This window comes from Marmota flaviventris, chromosome 7 (genome assembly GCF_047511675.1).
Source record: "Marmota flaviventris isolate mMarFla1 chromosome 7, mMarFla1.hap1, whole genome shotgun sequence".
Lineage (NCBI taxonomy): Eukaryota > Metazoa > Chordata > Mammalia > Rodentia > Sciuridae > Marmota > Marmota flaviventris.
This window is the reverse complement of record NC_092504.1, coordinates 66,761,561-66,778,897: the sequence shown is the minus strand read 5'-3', so window position 1 is coordinate 66,778,897 and position 17,337 is coordinate 66,761,561. Positions and strand designations below refer to the sequence as shown.

At 33.8% G+C, this 17,337-nt stretch overlaps 1 protein-coding gene across 3 annotated transcripts in view; it reads right to left on the bottom strand.

The window, feature by feature from the left end:
* Window positions 1-6,489: 6,489 nt before the first annotated feature.
* Window positions 6,490-17,337, bottom strand: part of Cops4 (COP9 signalosome subunit 4) — a 33,857-nt gene continuing 23,009 nt past the window's right edge. For 2 of the 3 annotated variants that reach the window (XM_027939828.2, XM_071614391.1), the window contains 3 exons: window positions 14,477-14,592; window positions 12,678-12,762; window positions 6,490-7,000 (listed from right to left, as the gene is read on the bottom strand). In XM_027939828.2, the coding sequence (XP_027795629.1) occupies window positions 6,867-7,000; window positions 12,678-12,762; window positions 14,477-14,592 (335 nt within the window). In that variant the 3' untranslated portion in view covers window positions 6,490-6,866. The remainder of the gene's footprint in view (window positions 7,001-12,677; window positions 12,763-14,476; window positions 14,593-17,337) is intronic. The other variant, XM_027939829.3, reaches the window with a different exon arrangement.

The following is a 17,337-nucleotide window of genomic DNA, read 5'->3' as shown; positions in this document are numbered from 1 at the left end:
CAGATATATCCTTTCATATACTACACAATATACAAAGAAGTAACTTTCATGATCTGTTCAACAATTAATTTTTGTAGAATGAGCAAAACACTTCAAAGGGTTAAGTACTTTTTGACAATGTGTTGTTGGTTTCCCATGACACAGTTTGTTTTGACATCACTGGTGTTCTTGCCATTTGAGAATAATACAGTTTCTCATATCGAATCTGATATTATCTTGGACCATAGTAGGTCCAGGGATATTACACATTCTCATTTCACATATGCCGAGCAGATTTCTCTTTTGAAATCCAACAAATTTATGAGATTTTTCTTGTCTTTGTTCACAAATTTGTGAATAATCCGTGTATTTATGATACACATAACACAGATACCAACTATTCAAGTACACAAAGGCCCACATCATTTTTTACTTCAAATAGAAGTGGAGTATCTGGAAACCAACCAATCATGTTTATACATTGACACCATTGAAATTGTTACAGGTACCCACTATCTTTGGATGAGGCACAATGGCTTTCCTCTTCATTTCTTTTTTCCATCTTTGAATTTTGCCAGTTCCATTCTATCTTTCCCCATGCCTCCTTTGCTGAAAATAAAAATCTCCTTACATACACTGTCACCATATCATCAGATTCATGAACTGTAGAAAAATAGGTTGTAAGAATCTAAGATGGTATCTTTCTTTCTTTTGTGATTTTGTGTTTCTATCCAGCAGTAGTGTGTACAGAAAATATTATGGAGATGCCATTAATTTTCCCTCATGTTTACATCTTGAGGCAGAAGTATCCACCTTCTACTTGAAGCTATAGATAATGAAAGGGTGGGCTATATGAGAAAAAAAAAATCCGGGCTATTGAAAAAATATTATGTAAATTTTGAAAGGAAAATATGTCAAGAGCATGGTTTTTAAATTTATTTGAGCTTCATTTTGAAACTTTTAAAAACCCAACTATTTCACATTTGACTTATTAGCTCCAGAGAAGATATATGAATCTGTGCCCAGAGCAAGATCTTCTACTGCCTACTAAACAAGTCCATCTGGGAGTCCCTTAGGTCTTTACCCAACAGGTCCAACAATATCACTTACTCAATTGTTCAAGGTGAAAAGTCCAGATATCAATGAACTCTCCACTGTCTCATCATATCCTTCTGCCATGTCCCCCCATCCAATCAGACTCCAACTTCTGTTCCTTAAACTCCATTTGAAACCCCCAAAGGGTGATCTAATTTGCTACTGTGTCCTCAGTGTCTAGAAACATGACAGGCACTTATGTACCTGTTCAAATCATTTATTAAGGGGATGAATCTGTCCTCTCCTCTTTGTCTCCATTGCCATAAATGCTGTCCTTGTAATCTCTTTGGCAAATGATGTTCACTGCCTCTGAACCAGTATGCCTGCCTCTGGTAACGCCAGCTCCCCTTGCCTTCTCTCCAATCCATCCTATTTAGTGTTGCATGAGTTAATTTGCAAATTTTCTATAAAACATTTTTCTAGAAAAATGTAGCCTCAGTTTACCTCTTTAATCTACTCTTCTGCTGCTTCTCCTTTTTAAATATTTGTTTAGTTGTAGATGGACACAATACCTTTATTTTATTTATTTTTATGCAGTGCCAAGGATCGAATTCAGTGCCTCACACATGCAAGACGAGCACTGTACCACTAAGCCACAATCCCAGCCCTCCTGCTACTTTTTTGCTCTCAAAATTCCCAATACTTCCTGCCTCCACTGCACACATTTTTAAAATTTCAAATTCCTATTTTTTGTTGCTGGTATATAGGAAAGCAATTGACTTTCATCTATTAGCCTAGTTTCCTGTGATCTGCCACAAATGCTTATTAGTTTGAGGAGGTTTTGTTTTGTTTTTGATTATTAGGGGGTTTCATCTGCCAGGCCACAGAAGCAGTGACATCATTAATTTGTTTCCTTTGCTTTGTTCCTTACATGACCGGCATCCCAAGGAGCAGCTGTTATGGCATATACGCAATTAAAGCTGCTTTCTACAGACAACATTCACTTGCCCTAGGTCCCAGCATAGTGAGGGAGTCAGTGTCCTTCTAGAGAGGCATTCTGGCTCTGGTTGCTCTCATGGTTTCCTGGGCCCGGCTAGGTCCTTGTGAACTGAGAGGGGCATTTGAGGGACTTGGTATGGAGTCTTTAAGGATGATAGGTCTATTTTTTCTGTACCTATTGGTATGATATATGATTTTTCTTCTTTAGCCTGTTGATGTAATGGATTATATTAACTGATTTTTTGATGTTGACTAGATTTGCACACCTGGAATAAATTCCACTTGAAAATATATATATATATATATATTTTTTTTTTACTCATTGTTGGATTTGATTTGCTATTATTTATTAATAATTTTTGCATCTATGAGAAATATGGGTCTATAGTTTCTCTTTCTTATAGTGTTTTCAATCTGGTTTGGTAAGACTGTCATCATAGAATGGGTTAAGAAGCAATTTTGCTGCTTCTTTTTTTTGGAAGCAACTGTAGAGAATTGGTATTTCTTTTCTTTTCTTTTTTTTCAAGAAAGAGAGAGAGAGAATTTTTTAATATTTATTTATTTTTTTTTTAGTTTTCAGTGGACACAACATCTTTATTTTATTTTTATGTGGTGCTGAGGATCTAACCCAGTGCCCAGCGCATGCCAGGCGAGCGCGCTACTGCTTGAGCCACATCCCCAACCCTGAGAACTGGTATTTCTTTCTTAAATATTTGGTAGCATTCATCAGTGAACCCATCTGGGCCTAGTACTTTCTGTTATGAAAAGTTATTGATTATTGATTCAATTTTTTTTCTTTTGGTACCAGAAATTGAACTTAGGGGCACTTAACCACTGACCCACAGACCTAGCCCTTTTTTGTATTTTATTTAGAGATAGGGCCTCACTAAGTTGCTGAGGTTGGCTTTGGACTCCTGCCTCAGCCTCCTGAGCCACTGGGATTACAGGCAAATGCCACCATGCCTGGGTATTGATTCAGTTTCTTCTACAAATATAGGTCCTTTCAGATTGTTTCTTTGTGTGTGGATTATAGCAGATTGTGTCCTTCAGGAATTTCATTTCACATAGATTATCGAGTTTGTAGGGACAGAGCCGTTCAAATTTATTATTTATGGCATCTGTAGTGATGACCCCTCTTTCATTTCTGATTTTAGTAATTTGTCTTTTCTCTTTATCTTAGCTTAGCTTGCAGTTTACCAATTTTATTTTTAAAGCATCAGTTTTTTTGTTTTCATTGATTTTTATTTATTAATTTCCAACTTTCAATCTTATCAATTTCTTATCTGGTCTGCTTTTAATTTTATTATTCTCTCTTTTGCTTAATTGGTATTTGATTTTCTCTTTTTTTCTAATTTCTTAAATTGGAAGCTTAGATTATTGTTTTAATTCTGTTTTCTTTTCTACTAATGCATTCAATGCTATAAATATCTCTCTAGTACTGTATCCCACAAATTTTGACAAGTTGTATTTTGATTGTATTTAAAATATTTTGAAATTTGTCTGAAGGTTTCTTTTTTGAGTCATGCATTGTTTAGAACCATGATATTTAATCTCCAAGTATTTGAGGATTTTCCAGCTGTTTTTATGTTATTAATTTCTGGTTTCATTCTGTTGTGACCTGAAAGTATACATTGTGTGGGTTCTATTCTTTTAAATTTGTTAAGTTGTGTTTTATGGACTAGGATGAGTTTTTTTGTTTGTTTGTTTTAGTTAGTTTTGTGGTCTTAGTGAATGTTCCATGTGACCCTGAGAATGTGGATCCCATTGTTTGAAGCAATCTATATAGTCAATTATGTCTAGTTAGTTGAGAGGTTGAGCTCAACTATGTCCTTAGTGATTCTCTGTCCACTAAAGCTGGCTATTGGCGACAGAGGATGTAGAAGTCTAAAACTGTTTCTTGCAATTTTAGAGTTTTAGCCCTATGGCTGTTTTTTGGCTTAGGGTGATATATATATATATTTTTTTAATAGGGTCTTGCTAAATTGCTGAGGCAAACCTGGAACTTGCTATCCTCCTACCTCAGCTTCCTGAGTCCGTGGGGCTCTAGGTGGGTACCATGGTGTCCAGCTTCTGGTTTACCTTGTATATATATTTTTTACCCGACATATTTTGATACTGTATTTGTGTGGGGGAAGGGGGTGTGCTGGGGATTGAACCCAGGGCTTGTGCATGCGAGGCAAGCACTCTACCAACTGAGCTATATCCCCAGCCTGATGCTGTATTATTGTGTCTGGTTTTAAGTAAGCATTTTGATTCAATTTTCTCTTAGCATGGCAATTTTTAAAAATTAGTGGTTGCCCTCGTGTTTGCAATATACATTTCCAACCAATCTAATTCTACTTTCAAAGAACACTATTGTTTCATGGTAGTGTAGGTAACTAGAGAGTATTCTCAATTCATTACTCCCATCCAAAACACCATTTCACTTATCCATATGTTATAATCACCCATACATTGTTGCTATTACTTCTTTGACCAGTTAGTTATCTGTTAGATTGACTACAAATTTTTAAAAGAAAATACTGCTTTAACTTTCATTTCTTTCTGCTCTAATCTTCCTTTATGTAAGTCTGAGTTTTTAACTCCTATGTTTTCCTTCTCTCTGAAGAATTTAACATTTTTCTAAGACAGGCCTCCTGGCAGAAAATTCTTAGTTTTTTTTTTTTTTTTGTGTGTGTGTGTGTGTGTGATATTAGAAGGGTATTTTTGCTATATAAAATCTATGGTGGTAGGGCGTTTTTCTTTAACACCTTAAATATTTCCAGTCTGCTCTTGTTTTGTATGATTTCTGATGAGAAATCCAATGTAATTCTTATTCATGTTCTTCTACAGATAAGGTGTTTTATTCTTTTGGCTTTTTTTTCAAGATTTTCTCTTTGGTTTTCTGCAGTCTGAATATAACTAGGTGTAGGGTTTTTTGTTTTGTTTTTTTGGTATTTATTCTACTTGATATTTTCGTTTTGGCTTTGGGCCTTTTTGGGTGGTTGATTGGCTTGGAGTTGTGTATTGTACCTGAGTTTTTATGCATGATAGGCAAGAACTCTACCACTGAGCTACATCCCCAACTCTTACTTGATGTTTTGAGCTTTTTAGAACTGTGGTTTGGTGTATATCAATTCTGGAAAATTCTTAACAATTTTTATTTCAAATATTTCTTCTGTTTCCCTCTTTTTTTTTCCTCCTGGCATTCACATTTACATATGACACTTTTCCTAATTGTTCCACAGCTCTTGGATATTGTTTCACTTTTCTCATTCTTTTTTCTCTTTGTTTTTCAGTTTGGGGAGTTTCTGTTGACATACGTTTAAACTTATGGATTGTTCCTCACCTCCTAATGATGAGCCCATTGACAGCATTAATTTCTGTGGTAGTATTTATTTCTAGCACTTTGATTCTTAGTTTCCATCTCTCCACTTGTATTACCCTATGTTCTTGCATGTTGTCTACTTTTTCCATTAGAGCTCTTGATATGTTAATCATAGTTGTTTTAAATTCCTGGTCTGATAATTCCAATATCCTTACCATTTCTTTTTTTTTTTTTTTTAATTTTTTAATACTTATTTATTAGTTTTCGGCGGACACAGCATCTTTGTTTGTATGTGGTGCTGAGGATCGAACCTGGGCCGCCCGCACGCCAGGCGAGCGCGCTACCGCTTGAGCCACATCCCCAGCCCCAACCACATCCCCAGCCCCAACCATTTCTTAATCTAGTTCTGATCCTTCATGTACCTCTTCAGATTGTTTTCTGGCCTATCAGCCTTCTAGTTTTTTGGTTGAAAGCCAGATATGATATATCAAGCAATAGATAATTAGACTTCTAACTGAAGCTTTTGTTAATCCGAGCAGGGCCCAGACTGTTTGTTATACCTATAACTGAATAAGACTTGTTTTCTCTCCCCTCCTCCATTGTTTTGGGTTTTCCTAAGAATTCCTTCTTAAATTCCTTTTTAAATGTGTTTTGTAGCTTTCATTATCCAGTTATTATACTGGATTCCTATTGATGTGGTTATATGGTATTTGGGAAGCCTTCTATAATATATTTCTGTTTTTTAGTTTAATCCCTGGTTGTTACGCTCAGTAGTGTTTCTTTATTGTTCCTCCCCTCACATGACAGAAAGGTTAAAGGAGGCTAGAATTTTCTACACTTTCTCTAAACAGTCTGTTTAGTGGTTTTTGTGCTGTGAGGATGTCATGCTAACTTCTGAGATTTTTACATATTGGAGCTGAGATAGAAAGTCACTCACATTTTTTTTTATTAAAGTCCTTCACCATATTCTCTATAGGCCCAGCTTCAAAGAGGCAGCTTCTCCTTGTGTGCTCTAGTACTTGATACAACTCCAAAGATTAAATTTACTATCTCTTGGCTTGGTGACACTTTGAATTTCTGGAGAACAGGCATTATAGCTTTTCTTCGTTTTGTAGCATATAATATAAATCAATGTCTGCTGAATTGAAGGAAAAAATACTTTTCACTAATTAAAAACAAAGAACTACTTTTATTTGGCTCATTTCTCAATTTATTAGAATAACCACATTTTAGAGGCACAAAGCACTTAAGTTTACATGACTACAAAGTTATCACAAATTCCAAACTTTTTAGCCATAGATATTTTTACCTTTGTTTAAAGAAAAAGCTTTCAAAACATCTGAGTTAGCTCAATACACCCTGAATATACGGGAACTACGTATTTTTAAATGCTTGTACTTCCTGCTCTAATGTCTTCTTTAAGTGGAATCCAGCATAAAAGGGATTGAAATGTATAAGGTCACGATGCAAATGCTTTGGAGGGAAAGTGAAATCAATCTGCACAACATGGAAAAAGATGTAGTGTGTACAGAAGTTCCGTAAGGGTTCACTGAGCCATCTGGGCTTCCATGGCTTGTGCTGTCCATTCTGGGGCTGTTTGACTAATTTTCTCCAAGAGGTTATTCACTTGGAAACAAAGTGATTGGATCTGCTTGTCCCATGTTGGCAGGGCTTCTCGTGCTAAAATTAAAAAAAAAAAAAAAGTAAATAATGCAAAAAATCTGAAATGACTCCTTTGTATTTATAGCAAATGGGAATTAAAAGATAAATATAATAATATTTATTTCTAAAGTTTTTTCCAAAAATCTTAGCTAAAATAGGTGAGCTAACTAAGCAATAGTTAAGAACTCAAACCATTAACAGAGTATATAACATAAAACATATGCACACAGATAAATGTTATTATTATGAATTCTTGAAAACAAAATAAAGTCATTAACTAAACAACCTCAATCACATGAACGCATGCACACACACCCTTATTAAAGCCGTTTTTTCCTTTAACTAATAGTACAACACTGCCATCTACAGGGGAAAATAAATCTACTTATATAGTCTAATACTGCCTCTGACTCTGAATAACATTTAAACACAAACCCAATAACAACCACCCAAAACACTACCTTGAATCCACCAGATTTTTCTCTATGTCAGCAAAATGTAGTTAGAAATGAAAAAATGAAGGGAAGTCTCATTCAGATGATCAGCAAAATTTACCAATAAGGGGCAGAGATTTAATGGAAAAAGATATATAAAATCATAATAAAGGCCGGGCATGGTGGTGCACGTTTATAATCCACGAGGCTCTGGAGGCTGAGACAGGAGAATTGCAAGTTCAAAGCTAGCCTCAGCAAAAGCAAGGCACTAAGCAACTCAATAAAATATAAAATAGGGCTGGGGATGTGGCTCAGTGGTCAAGTGCCCCTGAGTTCAATCCCCGATACCAAACAAACAAACAAACAAACAAAAAATCATAATAAAAGACACAAAATAAATTGGGTAGATATAAATCATATTCCAAGCGGAAATATGTAATATCATAAAAATATCAATTTTTCCCTGTGTTATAGATATGTAATGAAATCCCTTTCTATTTTGTTTTATGACCAGGACAAAGTCATTAAGTTAATATTAATATATAGAAGATTGGTGTTTAAGACTAGCCAAGATAATTTTGAAAATGAAAAAGAAGGGCAGAATTGTGATATGCCACAACATGGATGAACCTCAAACTTACTATGCTGAATGAAAGAAACAAAAAGGTCCCATATTAGATGATTCCATTTATATTAAATTTCATAATAGGAAAATATAGAGACAGAAGGAAGTTGGGTAGCACCAGAAGCTGGGGGAAGGAAGAATAGGAATAACTGCTCATGGGCATGGATTTCCTTTTGGGGCAACAAAAATTTTTTCAAAACTAGATAGAGATGGAAGTACACTAGATAGGGAGGGAGTATGTGGTACTAAATTGTTTGCTTTAAAATGGTTAGTTATGTTATGCGATTTCAATCCCATAAAGTGAAAAGCAGTGGTGGGTAGGGTGCTTTACCAACAGTAACATTTACAATAAACTTATTATCACATTGTTGCAGATCAGGTGAATGAAGTACTTGCAATCATGTATGTGGAACCCACCATATATCAGAGATCACAAATCAGAAAGAATGCTTACTTAATAAATTATACTTGCATAATTGATTATTCATCTAGAAAAATTAGATCATACCCTAAATCATCCACAAAAATGAAATATAGATAGATTAAATTTCTACATATAAAACAAAAGAAAGATAAAAATATTAGAAGAAATTTTAGGAAAACATTAGCTTTACCCTAAGGTAAGATAGAAACATTTTCAATTTTTTTTTTCAATACAGTCTCATTCAGAAGAGCAGCAAAATTTACCAACAAGGGGCACAGATAAACCATAAAATATAAAATTGACATGTTTGGCTGTGAAAAAGTTTAAGAAAACACATTTACAATATGCATTTCCCTTATAGAAAAAAAACCTGATATGATGGGGAAAAATCAGTAATACATATAACAAAGTTAAAACAATCATTATACCAAAAACTATAAAAAATAGATACTGAAAGGTCAGGAAAGGTGTGGTAGAAAGAAGGAAATAGACAAGAAAAAATAACATTAATTTACAGAATTGAAAATGCTAATGCCAAACAAATGGAAAGGTATTAAACTTCATTAATGCTAAAAAAATACATACGTAAATAATAATGTCATTTCCCCCCGTTAAATAGCAAAAGATTTAGAAAGCCATGATATCCAGCTATTGAAGATTCATTTTCTCATTCTGGTAGAATTCTAAACAGCTATACTTTTCTGGAAAGCTAACTGGTAGTATCTCTTAAAAGTAAAAATACACATATCCTTTGAGGGCTGGGGATATAGCTCAGTTGACAGAGTGCTTGCCTTGCATGCACAAGGCCCTGGGTTCAATCCCTAGCACCACACACACACACCAAAACAACAACAATAACAAATCCTTTGATGCAACAATGTTACTTCTAAGCCTGTTCTATAGAAATAAGTGTATTCTATAGAAATAAGTGTATTGGTACATAAATACAGAAGGAAGCCAAGCAAGGTGGTACAGGCCTATAATCCCACTAGCTCACAGGGCTGAGGCAAGAGGATCACAAGTTCCAGGCCAGCCTCAGCAGCTTAATGTAGCCCTCAGTGACATTTTAATGAGACTCTATCCCAAAATTAAGGACCAGGAATGTAGCTCAGTGGTAGAGCACCCACAGGTTCAAACCCCACTAATTAAAAAAAAAAAAAAAAAAAAGGCAACCACTTGACAATGGTAAAGATTTGAACTCAATGAAATATTACATAGCTATAAAACAAATTAGATTGCTATTTTATAACTTGAAAATATATCCATAGTATAATAAATTTGAAAAGCAATTTTAAGTACTATGTACTTTAAAATACTTGTAATCCCACTTTTAAAAGACATCTATGTTTTTACATTACTTGCATAGCATCTAGAAAGACACACAAGGTTCACAGACATCATTAGTTACATCGGAGACCTTAGAGGAAAAGAATAGGGAGTGGGAAAATATTATGAATGCTTCCTTTATTTACCATTGTAATGCTTTACTTATTATGAGCATATTTACCATTATTTTTTGAGATCTTAGAAAAATATTTTATATATTAACTTAATATAAGTTAATTTGAATGACCCTTCCTTGGTGATACCTCTGCCATGCTACTCATCATCTACAGTGTTTATTTCTCATTTTCAGTGCACTGGTCACTGGATGTTGAATATACTGTGTAAAATATGACAGTATTAATATCTGCCATCAGGAAGTTCAGCTTGGAAGCAGAAGGAAACATTTAGACAAAGATATACAATTGAAAATAATTAAGATTAATGTTAGGAAGAAATTCAGGGTGACATGAGAACACAGAAAGCTACCCCTAATCTGGAGAGATAAGAAGATCACTACTGATTAACACTGTTCAAATTGAGACATGGGACAAAACAAAGATGGCTAAAGAGGGTGAATATTTAGGAGGTTTGATAGAGGCAAAAATTTACAATGCTGAAAAAAATACAAAGAACTATGTGGCTGGATTGGTGAGAGAAAGCTAAAGAGGATCAGGAAGGGTATTTTGGAAACTTTGTAGAGCTTTGACAAGCAACAGGGAAGTCATTCATCAGAGTGTAAATAAAAACAACATGATTCAATCGTTAAAGAGTTTTTTAAAATTTCTTTTTTATGTTTGCATTTTTAAAAGATCACAATCACTCTGGCTAGTAGGAAAAAAGATTAGAAAGGAGCAATTGTAGATATGAAGTAGGGGAAAGGCTTCTGTCTCTACAGCAGAAAAGGTTAGGATAGTAGAGTTAGAATAGTAGAATAGGTGACAGGGCTGGGGCTGGGGCTCAGCGGTAGAGCGCTCGTCTAGCACATGTGCGGCACTGGGCTCGATCCTCAGCACCACATAAAAATAAATAAAATAAAGGCATTGTGTCCAACTGCAACTAAAAAAATATTTAAAAAAAAAAGAATAGGTTGGCAAGTAGTACAAAATGAAGAAAAGCAAAAGGATTCTATATGCCATTAAAAGGAATAACTGGCATGTTTCTAGGCAGTGAAGAAGAGGACGTTAAGAACAAGGAATGTTGGAGAAAGTGAACAATGCAGTTTTTGAATGGCTAGGATCACACAAGAAAGAGAGATAATGAATTCAGTTTTGGATATGTGTTCATTCTAAGATGCCCATGAAGCAGTCAAGTACAAACACTGTAATAATGAACTAAAGCCATGGGCTGAGAATCAAATATTGACATGAAAGTAAATGTAGCCACTGTCTACAAAGAGATGGTAGCTGAATCAAGGGGACCATAAGTAACTCCAATATTTAAAGGTACCACAGAATCTACAATGACTGCAAAGAATACCTGGTGAAGTAGTAAGGAAAGCAGAAAAATGGGCTGGAGAAGAAAGAAATCAAGGCAGCAACAGTGATAGTAGTGAGGTGTCCAAAAGGGAAAGTGAGCAACACCATTCATTTTGTTGAAAAGTCAAGATGAAGCCTCAAAGATAAAAGGATCTTTCTTTAAATGGGAGAGACCTGTGTACACTTAAATATTAATGAAAAAAAAGCCAACAAAGTAAAAAAAAAAATGAAAACAAACAAAACTTTAACTGCTAACTTCAAGTTCCTAAAACAGTACTTTTCTTCTTCTTTTTAAGTGAGTGGGTGGGGAAGTAGAGGCTAGAGAAGCACGGGCAAAAGAAATGGACAGGGAGATGGAAAACATCTCCAATATAACAAGAAAGACAAAAAAATATTTAGGTCTATACCTAAAATTTAGAGGTTTTAAATCTGATCAAGAGGTTAAAATAACTTCACAATGATGCATTTTCTTTTTCTTATTTTGTGAAACAGGAAATAAGGGTTTTTGTTCAGAGAGAGGAAAAAAGTCATAGGATAAAGAAAAATCAAATCCAAAATAGTTATTGCACAGTGGTGGACTAGAAAAATGTACCATGAATCCCAGGTAGTATTGAGGACGTGTGATCTTAAATTTTCAGTGTACCTGTCTGATACTTGATCCTCCTCCAGCAACACTAGCTAGCTATTCATATGCAGGTTTGGAAAAGACATTCTGTCTTTCAAGGTGAAGTTTCCTGGACAGCTGGAATAAAAAGTCAACAGGCAAGTAAGTATTCTAGGGCACCTGTAAAAAAGTAATTAAACTAATGGATTATGGAATCCAAGCCAATTAGAAAGAAAAGTAAAGACAAATAAAAGGGTTTCACTGACTGGAAGGAAGAAAACAGTCAATCAGCAGCTCCCATGTGGTCAAGGAAGAGCTGTGGGATGGGAGTAAGTAGAATGGGAGTAACTGAGACAGATCAACAGAGAAAAAGGGAAAAGGTTATGGTCAGAGTGGAACAGTTCTGGATATAACAAAGACCAGGGTGTAATGGATGTGGGAATAAAGAGCAGAAAAGATATCAGACAAAGTCAAGGGATCCACTTACCTGCTGGCTTCCATTAGTTTAATGAGCTGCTGAATAGAAAATGCAACTGGCTTTTCCACATGCCCAATACATCTTATGAGGTCGATAAATGTTTGATAAGTAATTGAGTAAACTGATAAAATTCAAGTTTCAATTTTTCCTTAGTTTAGCAAATGCTGCATTAAGCAGATTCATGAATATAAAGTTATTTAAAATTATTTCTTAGAAATAAGCTTACTCCAGTAGTAAAATTCTGTGTCAAAAGAAATTATTCAATATATTTTAATCAAACGTGCAAAATTCACTGCCATTTCATAAAACAGATACACAAAACTTCTTACTTTCAAAATGAACTATTCCATCAATCTGGTCAATAAATCCATTCATACGTCCTTCTGTTATCATTTGGGATGCTATCTTTTCCGCCTATTAAAAAAAAAAAACAATAAATCTTCAAACTTATTACATCTAACAGTTATTCATATATAAGAGAATTGAAAACTTCTGGTTTATCTATCTCTAAGCTTTACATATACATTCATCTGCCAACCATTAGAAAAACATGTCTTATAAATCTGCTTATTTTCCTAATTATTTGTGGGCATTACATTATTTTAAGTCAATTTGGATACATTCTTGTCAGATTTTAACCAAGAATCTAACCCTTTGACCAATTTTCTCTTCTTCTCAAAATCAAACTAACTATTTTCTTTTCACTAGGATCTTCCCCTGGAGGAAAAAAAAGCCAAACTAGTTTTTATTTCATTTCAATTTCCACAGTGTTTATTGTCCCAAAAACTCTTTAAGAAAGTTATATATTTAAAAAACTATTTTAAAAGAAGGAATAGATGTTCATATTCAAAAGGATTTAAGACAGTTAAAGGGGAGCAAAGGATCTTCCATCTTAGCTCCTGAAGACATATTTAATGTCTAGTATGTGAATGCAAACAGCAATGGAAGTCATTTATTACTTCAAAAGCAATTAAATCACTCCTAACAGACTACGACTATCATTTATTGTTTCAAGTACATTCATTTCTTTTAGGATCAGCAAGGGGATTATACCTCAAAATCTAAGAAGAAAGCATCTTTTAAATGGTAACTTAAGTCTTGGTTCCCAAAAAGAAATTGTTAGAAAATCCTAAATTGAAATTTCACTATCAGATAAAAGGGGAATTGGACCCATAATTGTCTGACTTTAAGGTTAAAGTTGCTTACTTTTAATACTATTTAAAATTGAGAGAACATTTTGTAAATAACTGAAACACCCTTTACATACCGTTGGTATATTGTTGGAATTTATATATGACCAACCAACTTGGAAGAGTGAAATTAAATTTTCTTGTAAGTCCTTAGTAAATCCTAAGGATGAAATTAAATTCCCTAGTAATTCAATCCTAAGAATGAAATTAAATTTATATATGGCTAACTCAATCCTAATGAAATTAAATTCCTTAGGAGTAAATTCCTCATATATACTTAAGACACATTTTTTAAATTAAAACTGATCACAGAAATTGCAACAGAAAAGCCTGAGGCATTGCCATATCATTCTCTCAAAAAGATAAAATATTTGGGGCTGGGGTTGTGGCTCAGCAGTAGAGCGCTCGCCTAGCACGTGCGAGGTGCTGGGTTTGATCCTCAGCACCACATAAAAATAAATAAATAAAATAAAGGTATTATGTCCAACTATAACTAAAAACAATATATTAAAAAAAAAAGATGAAATATTTAACCTTCAAGTTAATCTAGTGCAGAAAAAAGAAGGCATGTATCAATATCAATTTTTTAAAAATCAGAAATCATTATGAAGCAGATATAAATAAATACTAAACAAAGATATCCTCATGAAATGGGTGTCATAATCTGGAAGTCTACAGATTTCCATTTTAGATAACTTTATCATAAAACACAATTTTAAAAAACCAAAACTAAAAGTACCAAGGCAATTCCATTACAATAGCATTTTAGTATTTAAACAATTTATTTTCATTTACTTGAGGGTTTTTATGTGTTATAATGTAGTTTTATTTTTGCTGCAGTGGTTGACAATATTTACCAACTATGTATTTTATTTTCTCATTACTTCAACAGTTCTGAGTCTTAACTTCCTTTTTATGTGTTAGAATCAAGAAAATACCTTAGCTGCAGGGATCTCTAAAAGAGCTCCAAGTTCTTCAAAGGTAATATTATTATATAATTTGCTTGCAGACAACAAATTGTGTTCAATAACAGCTCTGTCCAAGATGCTAGAACCTTAAATATAAATAAGATAGTTACATATCATAAACTTTAAAAAGATGCATCTTTTTTTCTGAAAATTTCTAGGGTATAATAACTAGACCTTTTATTGATTTTCTGCTCTGCTCAAAATCATTACCCTTATTCCTCTGATCAGTATTTTAAAAGTAACCAATACTCCTTTATTTGATACAATTTGATTAACATACAATTAAATAAAAATAAAACAGCATTTGCAAAATTAGCGATTGCTAAGTACTTACTAAGTGAATGAATTTAACTGTTTGATTAAAAATTACAAAATAAAAAGGGCTGGGAATGTAGCTCAGTAGTGGAGTGCCCCTTGGTTTAATCTCCAGTACCACAAACAAATAAAAACAAACAAAAGTATAACTGCAAATGGGAAAATACAACGTTTTAGTAATTTTTAAATCTTATTTCTTAAAATTTTCTCTTATAATCATTACTGTGATAATGTAACAGCTGAGAATTAAGAATAGTAGGAGCTGGGGTTAAGGCTCAGTGGTAGAGCACTTGCCTAGCATGTATGAAGCACTGAGTTTGATCCTCAGAACCACATAAAAATAAATAAATAAATAAAGGTATTCTGTTCATCTACAACTAAAAATAAATTTAAAAAAATAAGAAAGAAAGAAATAGGGACAATATTTTTTATAGAGGCAGAACTGAAATCTTCTAATGGTGTAACTTATAAAAATCTATTTATCCACAAAATCAATTGTATTCATATATATCATTAATGAACAAACAAAATAAAATTAAGAAAACAATTGTGTCTAAAGAACATCAAAAAACACAAAGTACTTAGGAACAAAAAATATAAAACTTATAGTTTATAAAACACTGCTGAAAGAAATTAAAAATAACTGAACAGTTTATAGCAGCTCAATTCACAATAGCTAAACTGTTGAACCAACCCAGATGCCCTTCCATAGATGAATGGATTTAAAAAACTGTGGTATATATACACAATGGAATATTACTCAGCATTAAAACAGAATAAAATTATGGCATTTGCAGGTAAATGGACAGAATTGGAGAAGATCAGGCTAAGTGAAGTAAGTCAATCCCAAAATACCAAAGGCTGAATGTTCTCTCTGATAAGTGGATGCTAATCCATAATGGGGCGGGGGGTGGGGGGGGTATGGGAAAAATGGAGGAACTTTGGGCAAAGGGTAGAGAAGAAAGGGGAGGGAGTATGGGGGCAGGAAAGATGATGGAATGTGATGGGATATTATTACCCAGGTACATGTATGATTGCACATATGGTGCGACGCTACATCGTGTACAATCAGAGAAATGAAAAGTTGTGCTGCAATCGTGTGTAATATATCAAAATGCATTCTTCTGTCACACCTAATTAAAATATTTTTTTAAAAATAACTGAATAAGTGGGAAAGGCTGATATAGTTAAGAAGGCAGATTCAATGCAATCCCCCTATCAAAACCTTGGCTTGCTAATTTGTAGAAATTGATAGGTTGATTCTAAAATTCATCTGAAAATTGAAAAAACCCAGAAGAACCAAATAATCTTGAGGGCTGGGTTGTGGCTCAGTGGTAGTGCGCTTGCCTAGCATATGTGAGGCACTGGGTTCAATTCTCAGCACCACATATAAATAAATGAATAAAATAAAGGTCCATCAACATCTTAAAAACAAATTATCTTTAAAAAGAACAAAGTTGTAGAATCTACATTCCCCAATTTGAAAACCTATTACAAAGACATAGCAATCAAGACATTGTAGTACTGGCATAAGGGCAGAACTATTATTCAATGGAACAAAACTTAAAGAGTCCAGAAATACACTCACATTTATGGTCAATTGGTGGTCAACAAGAGTACCAAGACAATTCAATGGGAAAAGTAGTAGTTTTTTCAACAAATGTTGTTGGGCCCACTGGATATACACATGCAAAAGAATTGAGTTAGATCCCTACCTCACACCATATAAAAAAATTCATTCAAAATAAATCAAAGACCTAAATGTAAGGGCTATTCCCATGAAACTTTTAATAGAGTAAATCTTCATAACCTTGAATTAGGCAATGGTTTCTTATACATGACACCAAAGGACAAGAAAAAAAGAATACAAATAAACTGTACTTCATCAAAATTAAAAACTTTCATACTTCAAAGGACACCATCAAAAAAGTAAAGTGAAAAAAAAAAAGTGAAGAAGGCTAGAGGTGTAGCTCAGTGGTAGAACACACGCCTAACATATGTAAGGCCCTAGGTTCAATTCCCAGCATTGAAAAAAAAAAAAAAAAGTAAAGAGACTATACACAGAATGAGAAAAAAATATTTCCCAATCATTTATCTGGTAAGGCACTTGTATCTAGACTATCTAAAGCATTTTTACAATATAATAATAAAAGGGCACATAACCCAATTTAAAAATTGGTAAAGGATCTGAAAAGATATTTTCCCAAAGAAGATTCACAAAAGGGCAATGAGCATAATGAAAAGGTATTCAACATTATTAGTTACCAGAGAACTGCAAATCAAAATCACAATGATACACCACTTCACCCAGTAGGATGGATAAATAAAAAAAATTTATAACGACAAGTATGGATAAGACTGTGGTAAAACTGGAAAACTTACACCAGTTATAAGGAATATAAAATGCAGCTACTATTTGAAAAACACATTGGCAGATTCTTAAAAGACTGGTGCAGTGGTGCACACCTGTAATTCCAGGGATACAGGAGGCTGAGGCAGGAGAATCACAAGTTCAA